Consider the following 19,050-nt stretch of genomic DNA (forward strand, 5'->3'; position numbering starts at 1 on the left):
TCCTCCTCCCTTCCTTCCTTCTTTCCTCCTGCACTGGGTGGTGGGGGAGGAGTTTGAATCCATGGGTGTTCTGCCACTGAGCCACATCCCCAGCCGTTTTTATTTTTAATTTTGAGACAGGGTCTTACTATATTGCCAGGCTGTATTCCTATTTGAGCCTCCCAAGTAGCTTTGGATTACAGGTGTTCCCAGCTAGAAGTTAGCACAAATTCACTGTTGGAGATTAGGGTATTGACATGTGAATTTTAGAAGGGACAAAAATGTTCAGTTATAGCAAAAAGATGATATTTCTGAGGTTTTCTCTTTTCACTTCACTTTTATTAAAATGTACCTGTTTTTGATTTATCTAAAATGTATGTTACACTTCTAAAACTTATGAAAAATTCAGAATTATCTCAAGAATGTGAAGAAGGTCCAAAATTCTATTCCTACTTCACTGTTAAAACATATTATTGAGAAAAGATACTATTTTGATAAAGAAAAAGTATTTCATAAAATCAAATAGCCAAATCCAAAATGAAACCAAAGCAAAACCAAACATCACTTAGTAAACCAGGTTTATTTTTAGTAAATCATGAATAGTTGAGAAAGTCTTTAATCTGATAAAGAATATGTACCAGAAATTTATAGCTGATTCTTTTGGCAAAACACTTGGCATGTTTTCTTTAGAATTAGAAACAGAGCAAGAATATCATCTTTCTATATTTTTAGTATGTGCATTTGCCCAGGATTATATCATTGACTACACAAAAAATCCAAAGATAATACATGTAAATTATTTGAACAAATAAAGTTTAGTGAGGCTACTTATGTACTGTACTCAGTAACATTCCTGTACTCCAGCACCTATGAATAAATCTAGTCATTGAGCATGTAATGCTTCTAAGGAGAAAAGTACAAATTTTTATTGAAATTTACAAAAGAGGACTTAAAAGGGAAGCTATACCTACATGAAAGGAAGGATTCATTAGTTTAAAACTGTTTCCCCCAGAACTGAAATACAGATATAATTTAATGAAAATCCCACAAGGTTATAGTGCATTTGAAAAGCTTTTTTTTTTTAATTATAAAAGGAGATTTATTTGGTTAGTTTACAAAATCAGAGGCTGGATAGTTCCACAGTGGCTGTCCCAGGCTGGACAGCCAGCGAATCAGTAGCTACTCAGTCCAAGAAGCTGGAGCCTCAGAACAAGAAGAACAATGATGCCACCCCAGTCAAAGGCTAAAGTCCTAAAAGGTCCCCAAAGAGTCACAGGTGTGAGTCCTCATTGGAAGAAGGAAGAAGCTGGAGTCTGATGTTCACAGGTGATAGAAGCAGCAAAAAAATGCACCAGCTAAAGAATCCAACTTGCACATGTGTGTAGGCTTCCTTCTTCTTCACTTTTTGTTCCATTTGGGCCCCAAGTCTATTGGATGGTGCCACCCAGGCACCCATTTGGTTGGGTCTTCCTCCTGGATTCACTGATCCATGTGCGAATTGTTTTTGAAAATACCTTCACAGACCTCAAAGTTGACATGTAAGAATCAAATTCCAAAAACAGTGTAGGAAATTTCGAAGATTGAGCAGGGTATACTTACTCTATCAGATATCAAGATCCATTGTTAAAGCGTATTCTTCATATTTATTTTGTATTCGTGTAAGGGAAGACAAATAGACTATTAGAATAAACTAGGAAAAGATGTTTTACAAGATTTATAGTCAAGAAAATATTGGTATTCAAGGGACTACAAATATTAAGGAAAAAGAATCAACCCTAAATGGGCAAAGAATGAATAGGCATTCATGAGAAGGAGTAATTCAAATGGCTAATAAACATCTGAAAAGATATTCAACCTCATTACTAATAAGGGAAATTAAATTTGAAATGAAAAACAGCTACCATTTTATACTTGTAAAAACATTTTCTGTAATATGTCTGCAATTTTCTGAACTACTAAAATATTTCAGAGTTTAAAAATGTTTACTTTTTGTTTTTGTAAGTACTTCACTGCATGAAGTAGCTAATTTTTCTGGTGTTAACAGCTGACCACAATAAAACTCCATTTTCTTCTCACCTTATGACCTTTTGGAAATAGAAATGACAGTTTATCTTGGTTTTTGCGACACCTGTTGACTTTAGCAAAGCTACAGTTAGAAGTCTTTGTACTAACCTTCTCCCAAGGACAGCACAATGTCAGGAATGTACCAAAAATTATTGGTGATAAAGTGTGGGGGTCTTTTTGTTTGTTTGTTTGTTTCGGTTTTTGTATTCTTCAGTGACTTTATTCCATTTTGAGGCAGTAAAACAGAATAGAATTTTGTTGAAATTTTTAAAACAAAATTAACCTAATTTATATTCATAAGATATTTTATTAAACAGACAAAAAGGTAAATAAACTACCTAACCTAAATTTATTGAACATTAAATTTATTAAAATTATGCTTATTTTCTTGTAATTTTATTTCTTAAATATTTACTTTAGGAGACTGTTTAGAATTTATTTTTGGCTTTAAAAGCTGATTCAATTTTTTAAGGCTATAATTTTAAAAATTCTAAGTCTTCTGTGGTTTTCTGTTCATTCAGCTAACTAAGAGATCTTAACAATCATTTTTAAGGGCCTTTAGAAAATGTTTGGTTCCATTTATAAAACTTGGCTAAATTAAATATCTTTAAACATTTAAACCTGCATTAATAATTTTCTGTTTAACTATTTCAAACTGTATTTGTAAGTAGGATAAATCATGTTATCTTAAATTACTATTTGTAAATTTAAGAATTAAAATTATAAATATTTTTTTAGAGGAGGGGAGAGAGAGAGAGAGAGAGAGAGAGAGAGAGAGAGAGAGAGAGAGAGAGAGAGAGAGAGAGAGAGAATTTCAATATTTATTTTTCAGTTTTTCGGCGGACACAACATCTTTGTTTGTATGTGGTGCTGAGGATCGAACCCGGGCCGCACGCATGCCAGGCGAGCGCGCTACCGCTTGAGCCACATCCCCAACCCCTAAAATTATAAATTTTATAACAAATAAATTAATTTGTTACATCTTCTAAGTAAGACTGCTTGAATACACTGAGCCTCTGTTTTTTTCCTCACTCTTATTTATACCCCTCGTCCCATTTTTGCTAGACTCCACTGGCTTTCCAGGCAATCTAGAAAGGTTCCAATTCATGGTCAATTTGAGGATGTGTTGACAGACCACGGTGATGTCAGGGATGACTGGAAATAGCAAACAAGTCTAGTTTGTAAGTGGGCAGTGCCAATTGAGGTGGTCTGATAGGAAGTAATGGAGATGCAACCACAGGGTGCACAGATACAGTCACTACTACCATCTAAGTCTGGGAGAATGGTGAAAGGAAAATTGATGAGGTACTAGGACCAGGGCTCAAAAAATAGAACAAAAGCCCAGTTATTGGGTCTGGGAGTTAAAATGAGCACATGGTTTTGAAAAAGGCAAATGATCTAAGAGTTTTGATAAAAGGTCAGCATTGTAACAGATAAGTCTGACTTGATGCTGAACTGATGGACTATTGGCACAGAGGTCTATGAATTCCCTTGCATTGCCTAGGACCAAAATGAAACAGTAGCTAAGAGCTAGTGTCAGATCTAGGAGTGGAATGCTATAAGGATAGGGATTATTCCATAGCAATCCCTTTATGGACATCTGTTGCCTCTGGCACATACCACTCCATTATTAAAATTATTCTCAAACATGTTGGAACCATTGTCAAAGTTTTAGAGCTATGTAAGATCTAAATTATAAGTGGTATGTTATTAGTGTATTTATTTGAAACACTGTATTTTCTAGTGGTTATTTTATAAAAGTATGGTACAGATAATCATGGATTAAAGATTATTTCTGTGAGCTCACTTGGGATCAAACTAGTTTAACTTTATTTGTGTGGGTGGTAATCTATGTTTCATGTTCCCAGCACATGATATGTTTATAATTGAAGAATGCCTCTTGTCACTCACCAAATTGACAACACAGTTATAAAATAGATATGGAGATACACTTTTGTATTTATTTATTTATGCTGCAGTACTGGGGATCACACCCAGGACTTCATGCATGCTAGGCAGTGCTTTGCTACTAAATTGAATTCCTATCCCTGGAGGTATATATTTTTTAATGTAAGGAAGATCCAAGATTGATAATTATTCATTCAGTAATTTGTTAAGACTAATTCACCTCCATTGATTTGAATTTGTGACTGTAAACTTAGAGCAGTCCAAAGTATTGCTATAATATCTATTTAATAAAATTTGATAAACCAATAACAAACAATATTTATGAAGTATATTAAATCCACTTAAAAAGCAAGTTATTTCAATTTTTATTCTGTAATATGTTGTTTGTAAGTGAGTATGGCTAAGTACAAATGAACTTTATTTAGTTATTAAAGGAGATCCCACAAACATACTTTACTTTATAAAGTATATACTTTATACTTATATATTCTAAAAATTTTGTATGCTTTGAATCTCATAGATCCAGACCAATTTCCCATAATAGGTAGTAAATACTAAAGTTGTGTGTGTTTGTACACGTGCACCCGTGTGCATTTAAAGATATTTGAGAAGCCTAATGCGGTTGTGCATGCCTGTAATCCCAGAGGCTCAGGAGGCTGAGACAGGAGGATTGAGAGTACAAAGCCAGCCTCAGCAATGGCAAGACACTAAGCAACTCAGTGAGGCCCTGTCTCTAAATAAAATACAAAATAGGGCTGGAGATGTGGCACAGTGGTCGAGTGTCCCTGAGTTCAATTCTTAGTACCCTCCAAAAAAGATATTTGAGAATCACAGAAAACTTTGACTTTATCATTCCATTCCCCCATTCTCTGCCAGGTTCTTACCAAGCCTTGCTAGGTCAGCTTTAGAGAAAAATCTGGCAGATGCTGCAATAGAAATAACTACCAATGATAATCTGGAACCAGACCTGGAGGATTACAAATGTAAGTATTTAATTTGTTTTTGTTTTATGTGAAAAAATAATTATCAAACATTTGATGCTATTATTTTAATTTCAATATAAATGTTTTTAATGCATTTTGTTTATGTACTGAGTTGAAGAATCTGTTTTTTGGAAATGTGAATGCTATTTATAAGTTAAACCTTAGAATATTTACTGCATTGCAGTACATTCTTGATGGTTCTCCCTGGCCTTCAAGAGTCACAGTTGATACTAACATATTAAAGGCTCTGAGAATCCATTTTGTAATTAACTTGTATAATTTTGACAATATATTTTTTTCCAAATATGTTTCATGATATTATCTAAAATTCTGCTTTATTTGCACAACATTTAAATATTGAAGACCACAATGGGACATATTTGGGCAACTTTTTTAGTTTGATTCAGACTAAACTAATATTCAGAATAACATCTTATGCCTTCGTACTCCTTCCATTTCCACCTGTTGTTTGTGCTGCTTTTTTTTCTGAGTAGCCATAAGTATAAATTTGAATTTTGAGGAGAATTATTCATAAAAGTTTCCTATTCTTCAGTTAGAGCACAGCGAAAGTTTACCCATTTTTAAATGCAATTGCCTGTTTTTTAAAATTTATTTTTAATTTTTTTGTTGTAGTTGGACACAGTACCTTGATTTTATTTATTTATTTTTATGTGGTGCTGAGGATCCAACCCAGGTCCTCATCCATGCTAAATGAGCTCTCTACTGCTGAGCCACAACCCCAGCCCCTGTAATTAACTGTTTTATCAAAACATTTAATATATGACCATTTTCTAAAATAGACTACTGTGATTCTCTTTGTAGTAGACTTTTTTTTTTAATAATGGAGGTTACCCTGAACCAAGAATTTGGTATTAAGAAAATTAGATGACGTTTTGGGAGTCAGATTATAAATTTAATATACTGATAGATCTGAATAGAAATTCAGAGTCAACTCAAAAGAGAGAATAACTCTGGGCCTTGAAGATTAAGAGTGTTATTTTATTGAATCCATTGATATATCCAAAGAAAGACTGTCATTTCAGACAGGCCCTTGTTAGCAGTGACCCTCTTATAGAATATAAGGGACCTAAGTGTTGAGACTTTTCAAATTGACTAATACCATTAATTTTTAAAATCATCTGTCCTATTGAGAATTCATTAATTTACTTTCCTTGTTAGAGTCCATGCTTACCAAACAACCTTCTTGAGAATATGGCTTTCCATGCAGGTCCCACTCCAAATAATAAGCTTTTATGGCAAACAATGTATTATAGTTGATATGAAAGTTGCAGTTTCCATTGTGATGTAATATTTTGCAATTTTATTTTCTTAGTCAGAATGTGTTTAATATTCTCCTGAAAGTTAGATTTACTCTCAGTTCTGATTATAAAATTAAGTTTGAGCCTACTAGATTTTGAGGAACTTGATAAATTTACCAAAATAATGTCATCCTGTGAAATTACTTACAAGATAGCTAGCCAGCTTTCTCCCAGAAATGTACTAGCAGCATCATTCTCTGAGTTCATATCCCCTTTCTGCTTATTAACATTGGTTGTGTAAATTCAATTGTCCTAAAGCTAATGGACATGTTCCACAAACTAAATTGTAGATGCTATCAGATGCTGTTTGAACCTGAAATTACAAGTGTCATCTCAGCATACAAGTATAAGAGTTGATTCACTGCCATATTCTGGCTCTGTCCCTTTATAGTTTTATATTGGGTCTATTTCAAGGTCTGGTGGTAGTAAATAAATACTAAATACTTAGTGTGATGGCTCTTGGCTTTCCTTCCCTGTAGAACTTTTGAAAAAGGAAAATGGTAAAGATCTGCTGTGCTCTGGCAAATGTGTAGTGCCCAGTGGTACTTAAACATGTGACAGTGTAATTATTTTTAGTTTAAAATTGTTCAGAGTACTCTACAGAAGCAAGTGCTTTCCCCCATATTGTCTTAAAATATGCCTTAACATATTGAAAATAGCATTTTAAAAGATAAACAATTTGAAATATTCTTATTTGAAGTAGGAAAACAAAAGATAGGTGGATTACTTAAGGCACTGTAATTGTGTATCTGCTTGTTGGGTTATTTTCATAGGATGGAATATTACTAGGAGTCAAAGGATTAAAAATACTTGATTTGATAGAAAGAATGTCAGATTAGTTTAAGTTCTATTTTAAGCTCCACTTTTACTAGCTAGGTGATTTTAAATAAATTATTTAAATTATGTTCTTGGTTTCCTCATAATTCTCGTCTCATTGTTAAGTTACTTGAAATTATATAAGGAAAAATATAAACCTCATAGTTTGTGATCTGGCACATGAAAAGGTCCTTAATAAATGACAGCTTTTATTATTGTGATCATTAATATTATAACACTATTAGTATGAATGTTATTGTTATTATTGGAAAATGTCAATGAGCTTGAATATCTGATTACTACAGGGAATATATAAGATGGGTTCCTGACTTCAAGAAATTTATTATTATTAAATTCCTGTATTTAAAGATCTCTTTAAAGCAAAAAGAGAACAATACAATAAAAGTTATTACTGAATAACTGTATGGCAAAGGTTCCCAGTTCCTACTTCAAATAAGAATATTTCTGATACTATTCTATCAGAATCACCTGGATATTTATTTGAAAATATAGATCTTCTGAACTATTCCTGAAAATAATAGTTCAAGAGGTCCAAGGGTTTGGTTCATCTGTATTTTTTACTAGACCTCTCAGGGATTTTCTTGTGGAGTTTTTCATTAGGTGCTTCCTAAAGATGATATTCGGGGTACTTGAAAGCTTTTGAATGTGTACTTGGCTTATGTGTATATTATAATCCTGACCAGATAAATTTATGAATATGGCTTGGCTATGTTCTGGGTTGTTTTTTTTTTTATTTCTCAATTTTATCTATATACTATTTGCTAAATTTATTGCTTTAAAATTATTACATTTTAGAACATTATAAGCTGTATATAGAACTGTAGTGTTTAATTACCATCTTCAAGCTTATTTCTTTAGATGTTAAATTAAAATCCCTGAAGAGCTCAAGGTGTTACAGAAGCTATCCTACATTTTATGTTGGATGGACTTATCATCTTTGGATATGATTTGTAGGATGTAGTTATGACTAATTCTCTGTCTTATGTAAAACATTCAGGTGAAGTGGTATCTGGATCACTGAGGATTGGTACTATTAGTGCACCAATATATAATACCCATGAGAAAATGAAAGTGCCTGATGTTCTTTTCTATGACAACATTCAGGTAAGAGCATCACTTTATTTACTTACATAAATAACCACTTATTGTGGTAGTTAGCTCTGAGAAATGATACTTATGTTTAATTATGTATGTAATTTTCTAAGTTAAATGCAGATGATGCAATATGATGTGTTGAAACATCTTTTAATAAAGTATTAAAAACTTTAAAATTCTTTTTTTCCCTCCTCTGGTGGGATTTTCTTTTCTTTTTTTTTAATTTAAAAAAATAAATGATAGCGGAATGCATTACAATTCTTATTACACTTATACAGCACAATGTTTCACATCTCTGGTTGTATATAAAGTATGTTGACACCAATTCGTGTCTTCATACATGTACTTTGGATAATGATATCTATCACACATTTCACCATCCTTGCTAATCCCCTGCCCCCTGCCTTTCCCTCCTACCCCTCTGCCCTAAGTAGAATTCATCTATTCCTCCCATGCTCCCCCTTCCAAAGGTACTTGAAAATTGGAGGAGTTGCTGTTATCATTAGGGTTATAAATTTCATATGCACACATAAACAAATATTGTATGGCTGTACTTCAGGTTGATAAAGTAAACCCATTATTAAATTAAAAACAAACAGAACTTCTCATTCTCTTTTTTCTTTTTAGTGAATTCATTTCAGTAATTCAAAGAAAGTGTATCTTATACATCCTACAATTCCAGTATTTTTCTTTTTCTTTTCTTTCTTTTTTTTTAAGGGAGTATGATGGAGAATTTTCATCTTACAAACTAACCAATAATTATTGACTTTCCACTAAGATTCAGATATAAGTTTATACCTAGAAAGCCATATTGTAGATATTCAATTCAATTAGATTATTTTCAGGGAATTACCCTGAATATAACAGTTTTCTTTTCCAAGTTTTCCATGAAGTGGTCCTTCGGTCCTTCCTGCCAGCCTTTTCAATTTTGTGTGTGTGTGTGTGTGTGTGTGTATATATATACTGGGATTGGACCTAGGGACACTCTACCACCAAACTACATCTCTACCCCTTTTTATTTTTTATTTTGAGACAGGGTCTTCCTAAGTTCCTGAGGCTAGCCTTGAATTTGTAATACTGCTGCCTCAGCTTCCCGAGTTGCTAAAATTATAAGTGTATGGCTCTATGCTAGGCTATGTATTTCTTTTATAATGAAAAAGTACTTAAAATTTTCTGTAATGTTTCATTATTATTCTGCATTTAAATAGTACATTTAATTTACAAATTATGTTAGAACTTCTTACTATTTTTGCTATGTTAAGGCATTAGCAAAATTGAAGTTAAATTTATTTTTTAATCTGACATTCTACAATTCTGTTTTTTGTTCAAGCATCATAATTTAAATCACTAAATTATAATAACAATATAGAAGGTATCCAGGCAAATTCTTCTTTCTTAATAAAAATACTGGCTTAAAATTTTGAAATCTGTCCAAGCTACACTAGTTATTTTTGGCATAGCAAAGGCATAACCCTGATTTGATTTTAATTATTAAGAATCAGTTAATTAATGTAGATTTTATTTTTCTTCAGAAACATTAGTATTCTTGCATAATCAGTACACAAATAAACAGAAAATTAAATTGTAAGACAGAGGAGGGGAAAAAACTCTTGCCTAATAAATAAAGACAAAAACTTGATTAGAAGGAAAATATACTATTTCTAAAAATTGATGGTATCACCCTCTGTCCATGTAATGAACAAAGAAAACAAGAAATCAGGATATTGTTATAAGTAACATTTAATTGAAAAGCTCTACAGCAGCAAGGGTTGAAAAGATTTCAGAGTGTTTAAGAATATAGGAAATTCAGTAGGAAAGAGGACCATTGTGCTCTTGAACATAGTGTCTGTTGCCAAGGTGTTTATGATATAGACATGGAGGGCTGCAGGGCTGCTGTGAACTTTACACAGAGCCCCTGATGGACTTCTTGTAACCTGTCTCCAAATGTACCTCCTCCTCTAAAAGCATTATGAATTAACCACTAATGAAAAAGTTTTAGCTGTACCAATTCTAGGGACAGTGGCTTGATTAAATTTGCTTTTGCTATGTATTACTGATTCTGTTTTTGCTGCACTTCAGCTTTGAAGCAGTATGCTTCAGAGTCTTTTGCAGATTGAGGTACCATCTTGTTTTATGCCCTGTTGTTCCTTTACCACATTGCATTGAGAATGGTTTTGAAATGTGTTCTTATATATCATAGGGCAAAGCCCTGTGTTTTCTTTATTTTGTATGTCTAGCAAATAACAAAGTGCCTGGTGCATAGCAATTGCTAAGTATATAAGTGGTGAGGGGATTAATAAAAGGATAAATAAGATTCTGAGTGTTCATGCTAAGGAATATTTTTTTCATCCATTGTGTTTGTTTAAAATAAACAACATTGTGTTTGTTTAAAATAAAGATTCTGCCTCAGGGAGCACACAGTGTGGTGGAAAAGTAAATTGAAGAGTAAGTAGAAAATTATTCTAGATTCTTCCCATCCCTGGAACATTGTGTGAAAGAAGGAGAGTGGTAGCCACTCATTAAGAAATATTAGACTTGTATCAGTAAGGAGGAGAGATTTGAGGGAAGGAAAATTAATAGTCTCTTAATAAGCTTTCGATCTGAAAAAAAATCGTAAATATTTATTGTGGGTCAGACCTTGTCCTAAGATCTTGAGATAAAGAGATTAAAATAGTCACGTGAGCAAATGCATCTTTAGAGCTCAAATTGCTCTTAATCTAATGGAAAAACAGGCAAATACACATGGTTACTTCACAGTGTGATGGAAGTATATACAAGTTATTGTGCTTACCTTTGTGAGGTGATCATCCCTGATGATAAAGATCATAGAAAATTCCTTAACAAGACAAAGCTGGGCAAGTCTCTCAGAGACCAGCATTTGTAGAGACCTGCTTATACGAAAGAGTAGCTCATTTAGCACGGAGTAGCACAGAGCTGAGGTTGCATATGGAAAAGTTTAAGAGATGAGCCTGATGAGTTAGGAAAGGATCAGATCATCTGAGCTTCTCAAATTAAGGAGCTGGGATTTCTTTCATTGGTTTCCTCACCGATGAAAGACTTTAAGCACATTTGCTAACTTTGCATTCACTCTTGAATGTTGTCTAAGAGTTAGAACCAAGGCAAAGAGAAACTAGTTTAGAGTTATTCTAACATTCTGGGTAAAAATTAAGAAGGATCTGAAATGAGGTAGTGAGGGTAGGGTCAGAATAGAGTGGACACCTCACAGGGCTATTTAGAAGGTAGAGTCCTTGGAACTTTGTGTTTGTTTAAAATAAAGATTCTGCCTCAGGGAGCACACAGTGTGGTGGAAAAGTAAATTGAAGAGTAAGTAGAAAATTATTCTAGATTCTTCCCATCCCTGGAACATTGTGTGAAAGAAGGAGAGTGGTAGGGGATGAACCTGAGATTAAATCAGAAACATGAGAAGTACCTTTGTTTCTAAAGTATTGAGTCACTTAAAGAGTTTTGAAAAATGAATTGGCAAGATTTTGAACAAAGAAGTGATTATATGAGAATTATAGAGAACATATTGACTCAGGGAAAGGATGAAGTTTCAAAAAGCTAAATTAGCTTAAAAATTATATCTACCTACCTGTCTATGTATATAGGCCAGAGATAATAATACCCTAAATTCAAACTGTGGTAATAGCAAAGAAATAATGAATACCGTTGATCTTTTTTTGGGGGGGGAGTTGGTGGTCTTGGATTTTTTTGTTTTTGATCTTGATAAAAGAGAAGCAAGGTGGGCAGGGTGATTAATTATGAAAATAAAAGGAAGAATGAAGTTGTTGAAGAGAATGTAATAAGCCAAGTTTTGGATTTGAGTATGCTGAATTTAGGAGACTGGGCAATAATCAGGGGGTGTTATTATTAGTCATCGCTGAGAAATCTTGATGTTTGAAGATAAGGGTTAGCTGCAGCCATGAGATGGATGAGAGAATTTAGGTGGTGTAAGGCCAGAAGTAGCTCTTCTAGCACTGATGTGTGGGTACCAACTCTGCACACAGCCCTCACTTGGATCTTAGGTAGGTGACTGTGTACAGATAGGCATGACTTGTTCTACCCTATACTGAGACCCCAAAGAAAGCAAGTAAAAAGTTAATGGAGAGAACAAACAAAGGAACCAGGGGAAAATCATATGGAAGGAATTGCTACAACAAGATGATCTAGTCCAGAAGACTATGGAGAAAAATTATTAAAGGCAGGAAAAAATCAGGAGAGAAAGACACCTAACTGAAAGCTTAGCCTTAAGAAATCTTCTGCAGTGCCAAGTAAAAAAGAAGGCAAGACAAGAATTCTGTTGGTTATGACCTTAGCCTTCATTAGTGTTTGTGGATTTGAATAATCTAGTTAAATGTAATGAGCATATGAAGTAGGAAGATTTAGAATAAACAATACAGATAAGAATTCAAATAGAGTTTGCATTCATTTTCATTATTATGCAGCCATCAAGGTGCTCCTTGCAACTTTTCTATCCATTCCTCATGCAGATTATCCTATTTATTTCAGGAAGAATTCTGTGTTTTATGGAAATTGGTATTGACTTTTCATCTGAATTAAAATGTAAAGATCTCTGGCGTATATTACCACAGAACTCAGTTTTAAATTATTTTCTAGGACTCACTTTTATAGGGAAATCATACATATCAGTTTATCTTAGTTTGCTTTTAAGACAGTCTCAATTTAGGCTGGGAATGTAGTTCAGTTGGCATAGTGCTTGCCTAGCATACACAAGTCCACTGGGTTCAATCCTTAGCACCACCAAAAAAAAAAAAAAAAAAAAAAAGATAGTTTGTACCTATTGTGACCCAGCATAATTATTAACAATGGCTGGCTCTTTATTTTAAAACTGTGCCAGAATGACAATAAGTAAATATGCTCATTTTATTTCATGCCTTGTTAAAACTTTAGCTCCCGAATGTATCTAATTTTAAAAAACAAAAACTATCAAGATAAACATCAGGGGGTACTCATTTGTTCTCAAGGTAGGAAAATGCTTTCTTAGTTTTCCTTTCTAAGAAACAGACAGAATGAAAGTATACTAAATTTGACAAATGAAAGGAAACTTTCCTGGCTCTCTAAAAAACTAACTTAAAAAAAGAAAAGCAATTTACATACCAGATAAATATCTATAGATATATAAAATGTTAATATAAAAGGTTAATGCAAAAGGTTAATTTGCCTTTTTTAAAAATAGGGAACTTCAATAAGTTTAGTACTTATGAGGCTGTTATTTGATTTGATACAGAAAACCAAGAGAAAGTAATAGGGATATTAACTGTGCTAGGATGTAGTTCTTTTCCTGACCCCCAATGAGCTTTTGTAACCTACTTATAGGTGGCCTATTTTTTAAGATACAAAAGAGCAATGTAACTTTCTCTGTAGCTATTGTGAACAACCTTAATCTTGTTCTTTTATTATATTGTGTCATAATTCAGATAAAAAACTGTGGAAGTTAAATAATATATTTCATTTCAAAGCTATATATAGTTTTGAAGGTAATGGTTAAGATGATGTCAGTCTAAAAAGTTCCATAAAAATTGCTGATTATTTTTGGAAGCCATTATATATTTACATTAGCAAGTGTCAATTTAAATTTATATTAAATTTCAAGACAATGCTACGTAGTTTAAATAAAAATACTTGAATTATAAAAACAACTTGAACTGGTCAATTGGTTGTACTTGCTCTAATGGGCTGTTTTAAGTTTTCAGTATCAGTGACCCAATTGGTTATGTAGTTTACTTATATCTAACTCATTAATTTTGTTTTCTTAAAAGTTAAATTACTTGAGTATTCTATCATAAAGGATGTCTTAACTTCCAAGAAGATATCTATATAGTTAACTTAAACACAGTTAACCTGTCTGTGGTCCTTTTTTTCTCTAGCACATGATAGTGATGGAAGACATGCTCAAAGACTTTCTCCTTGGAGAACACTTATTATTGGTTGGTAACCAGGTAAGTTATGGGTGAAACCCAACCTCTAAAAGTAAATGACAGTAATAGTTTCAAAGCAGTAAGTTTTTTTGTTGTTGGAATAAGTTTTTGAAATTGCTCCCTTTTTCTCCCAGTAAAATGACTCGTTTAATTAAAAGGTGAATGTCTACCTTAGACTTAACCTTAGACTTACTTCAAGGCTTAAATCAGACCCCATTCCACTCTACAAGTGTGCACTCTTCTTGCTCATATCTGTTACTCCAACCCTGCTCACCGTCACCTATCTCCTGGATTAAGGCAATAATTTCCCACCAAATACACTATAAACTGTCTTCACTCTGCAATCAGATTGATACTTGTACAACTAAAATGTGATTAAGTTTCTCTTTTGTGCTTGAATTGACTCCCCATTGCCCTCAGGTATGGTCCTAAGTCTCTAATAAGCTTGACAGGCCTGTAGAATCCAGCCTCTGCCCACCTATATGGTCCAAGCTTTGGCTCTTCTTTTCTCTGGATGGCAGCTTGAGCTTCTCAGAACTTCTATCAGTTTCTTATTTCCTTTCTGGTCCTTAGTGCATGTTTTTTCTTTTTTTTCTACATGCAACACTCCCTGACTCTTTATATCATGCCCTGCCCTAACTCCTAGGAGGGAGGTTTTCCCTTCTCCCTAGCTCAGTTAAGTTCTCCTGACCTCCTCCCTCTGTCCCCTTCATCACACAAGTTATGTGGTTTTGTATTTACCCATGAATGACTCTGCCCAACTTGTCTGGAAGCTCTTGGAGGGCAGAGACCTTGTTTGTCTTATTCATCTTGGTCCTTGGTTCCTAGCCCAGTACTGCTATAGATATTCAATATATGTTTATGGAGGAAATGAATAGATATTCTGTAGTTAGAGGGTGCTGATAATTTTCCTTAGTTGAATTATCATACCCACAGTAAATGGCACTTTGGGTCTCATTTTTAATTAGTCTTAAATTAATGGTAACAAGCTTTCAGAAGTTTGTCCTTTATTTTTTCTTTTTTGTACTTATAAAAATAGTACATATTCTTAATATATTTAGCCCCTCAAACTTACAATTTTAAAGTGCTGTTTAAAAATAAAAATGGGCCAAATGAGTGTTTTACTGGCTGAGGCATAGGCTTGAGGGTTAGCTGGCTAGAGATCCAATAGCAGTGTTCCTACATAATGAATGGTGTGTGACTTTGGGAAATTGCTTATCTTAGACTATTTCCTGATGTCTAACCTGGGAATAAAAATAGTTTGTATTCTACTGGGCTAATGTGAGGATAACATGATATAATGCATGGAAAGTACCTCACACTGTTCTGCCAGCTAAAAATAAAATCATTGTAAAATTTTAAAAAGTACTTTAATGTATCTTGTTTCATGTTTTCTAAACGAGAATTAAAAAGTAGAACAATAAATTATTCTTGGCAGTTTTTTCCATAAAAAGCCCCACCTTCTTTTCTTTTCTGAAAAATCATTTTTCTGTATACCTGAGGTGAAAGGATGAAGATCAGTTGACGGTATTTATTCCTTGATGTTGAAAACCATAAGTCAAGTTGTTGTCTCACTTTGAAAAACAATGAGTCTGTGTACTTTTAAGTCTTATATAGCCCAGAGTGCTTCACAGACTTTTTATCAATTTAACCATGGCACTCAGTGTTTCCTTTTCAAAACTTCTTCCATCACATGAATGTCCTCAACACAGAAACTGATGGCCTCTCACCAGCAGCAGACAAGCCTATAGAGGAGAGTAGACTGGGAACATATCGAGCTGGGCTCAAGGGGCAACTTTTCTAAGTAGCAGGCTTGGAAAAGGAAGGTCCTTGGAGTTCAAGGCATGGGGTCCAGGTGTTTTTGAAGCATTCATTGATATTGTTGTGCTAAGGTTTGTTGAGTGGAATGCAGTTTCTCAGTAAAGATAGTTTTTACTATTAAGCTATTAATAGAATCAGGATTTCAGGACAATCATTTACATTAATGTCAATGTTAGAGTCTTACTAGTAACCAGAGATGGGGAGCATATTGTAACCTCTGGAGGAATGAGGGGAGCTATGCAGGGTGAGGGGTAAGATGGAATGGAGGTTTGCTTCTCCTTTATGAAAAATTAAAAAGAATATGTGAAAGTATTTTGAAATTATTCTGGAGTGCTATACTAATATTGGTGTAAAACTTGCCTTGCCTCCTCTCATCTGTTTCAAGTCCCAAGGAAGGGAATGACGCTAGAACAAGGGCTAGGCAACAGGGTAGGTGTGGTGGAGGGAAGAGCAGCTACAGTTCTATGGGCATGTGGTTAGTCCCTAGCATCTGTGAAGATGGATGATTCAAACCTGTCTAGGGTAGGTTCAGGAACCAGCTGTACAGGGTTGAAGATACTCAGGGGCAAGGCAGGAGGTATAGGGTATCACAAACTTGTCAGTCCCATCACATTTTACATCTTGCTTTCTTATATCCCTATTTTACCACCCTCCACTTAAGAGAAAGAAGAATTAACAAAGGGAGATTATGTTCATTAAAAGTGTGCTATGTGTCATTGGCCTTTTTCATGTTGGAAGGCATTTCTCTTCTTTCATTATAAACCTCTGAGATTGTCAGTGTTCTATTATAGTACAAATATTAAAGGAAGTATTAGGTGTGTAAGTAATTTCTGCTACCTGTGTCCATTAAATTGTTTAATGAGAAAGTCTAACTCTCTTAGACTGCCATTTGATACTGTCTATTGTCTGATCTCACTGTTTTCTGCCTACCATCTCATTTCTCCCCTCAAGCTCTTGTTCTCAGAGAAATTAAATGGTCTGTGTTCCAAATAAACTTTTTTTTTTTATCAGTGTTATATTCCAGCCTATGTTTGCCACCATACTGTCTTCTTTCCTCCATCCTTGCTTATTCAAATGCTTTCCAACTCAGAGTGGCAACGTAGTATAATGAGAATGAAGTAAACTGGGAATCTGAAGGCCTAATTCTGTGTTCAGGTTTTTAAACTGTGTGTATGATATGGAGTAAATTTCTAATCTCCTAAATAGGCTTTTTCTTTCCTCTCTTTCTCCCTGCCCCCCTCTCATATCCATAAAATAATGATTGGAAATGGATGTTTTCTAAGGTTGCTCATAGCTCTAATATTCTATAATAGTGGGTCAATATAGATTTCCTTGATTTATGCATCTGCCTGTTCTGTCTCTACTGAAAAGAATGAGCCCCTCAAGAAGAGTCTTCATTAATTTTGCTTTCTTCCCAATGCCTTGTATACAGTAGATGTTAAATAAACACTAGATTTTAGAGGACTATAATAATATAAATTCCTAATGAGTAGGTAAAATGATTTAGAAATAATATGAATTTTAAATTTCAACTTGTATTATTTTTAGGAAATTCTGAAAATGATTGACTGTATTTTTTCTTCTGTAATCTTGCAGCTGCTGAATTAAGGATACAAATGGATTAGATATAATCTAAGAACTCTTCTTTGAAGAGAGTAAATAGTCAAATGGCCCCCTCAACTAGGTATGATTCCATGATAGGATTAGAGACTGGCAGTGTTATCACTAGAATTGACTAATAAAAACTTTTTATTTTAAAATTTCATAATAATTAGCTGAGTAGTACTAAGAAAATTAGATGGGTATAACTACCAAGGCTTACATTTTATAGGTTGGGGAATGGAAATTATATTCATTTATTTAGATTGTCTTCAAAATCTAAATAATACATTCATATACTTTAGCAAACTTCTTTTTTTTTCAAGCTTTTTCAATAGCTAATGTCTGTGTTTAGAACCAAGTAAGATTCTATGGTTAGACTCTTGACTGCCTCCTGGAAGGTGTGAGGACATGCAAAGCCACCTGTAGTGTTACTTGCAGATTGCATACCCTGCTGTGCTTGTCTAAGTACAGGTGCAGAGATTTTTTTTCTTTCTGTGTGCTCTCTGCATCTTGGTCATTTAGAAGAGTTCTCTCTTCAGGAATGTGTGCTTTTGCAGCCACAGTAAACTCAGGTCCTTCTTCTGTAGCTTTGAAAATGCCGTATTTCATCCATCAAAGGTATTTCAAACCTCTGTTAATATTTCATTTACTTTCTCACTTTCACCTCATATCCACCTTCTGAAACATGACAATGAAAAAATAAAGAGACAAGCAAGTGAAGATATAGGTGATAGTTTGGGACTATTGACTCTCAGCTTTCATGCAATACTGTAATTGATGTTTTCCCTCAAATGCAAAGTGACAGCCATCTGGGGAAATGCCCATTTAAATCACATGATTTATTTTGAAACCAATTAAACCATTTGTAGCAACTGAGCAGGCTCCTACCTTTCTCTTTCTAAAGCATTAAGCAATGACTACTCAAAAAAAGGTAAACTCAGGCACAGTGATGCATGGCTGTAATCCTAGTGATTTAGGAGGCTGAGGCAGGAGGAATTGGAGTTCAAAGGCAGCCTCAGCAATTTAGCAAGGCCCTAAGCAACTTAGTGAGACCCTTCCTCTAAATAAAATATAGAAAAGGCACAGGGATATGGCTCAGTGGTTATGTGCCCATGGGTTCAATCTCCAGTACCACCCCCCAATAAAAGTTAATTAAAAGTGAAACATAGAGATTAAATATTGACAAAGAACCCAACAGTGAGTTGGCATAAATATGTGATAAAAAACTTAATGAATGTTCCTTCCACAAACACCTGTAGAGAGATGTCTACATAGCTTTCTGTTTGCAAACTAGATACTGGCTGAAGTTCATGAAAGAAACTTCAACAATTGAAATTATAACTGGAGCTATTTCAGAAGACTGTTTTTCTGGCAGTTTTTACAAATGAAGAAATTAAATTGAATAGGTGTTGATTCTGAGGCATCTCAAGATTCATCACCTTTATTTTGCCCAATCCTACTTTTTTTTTTGTAGATAGTATTATCTTTTATAAGAATCCATAG

General features: G+C 34.0%; 1 protein-coding gene across 1 annotated transcript in view; it reads left to right on the forward strand.

The window, feature by feature from the left end:
• The first annotated feature begins 3,265 nt into the window (after window positions 1-3,265).
• LOC144253352 (von Willebrand factor A domain-containing protein 8-like) overlaps window positions 3,266-19,050 on the forward strand; it is a 158,821-nt gene continuing 143,036 nt past the window's right edge. The window contains 4 exon segments of the mRNA XM_077795467.1: window positions 3,266-3,348; window positions 4,828-4,934; window positions 8,088-8,194; window positions 14,074-14,145. Coding sequence (XP_077651593.1) covers window positions 3,266-3,348; window positions 4,828-4,934; window positions 8,088-8,194; window positions 14,074-14,145 — 369 coding nt within the window.

The sequence above is a fragment of the Urocitellus parryii genome, chromosome 2 (genome assembly GCF_045843805.1).
Source record: "Urocitellus parryii isolate mUroPar1 chromosome 2, mUroPar1.hap1, whole genome shotgun sequence".
NCBI classification, from domain to species: domain Eukaryota; kingdom Metazoa; phylum Chordata; class Mammalia; order Rodentia; family Sciuridae; genus Urocitellus; species Urocitellus parryii.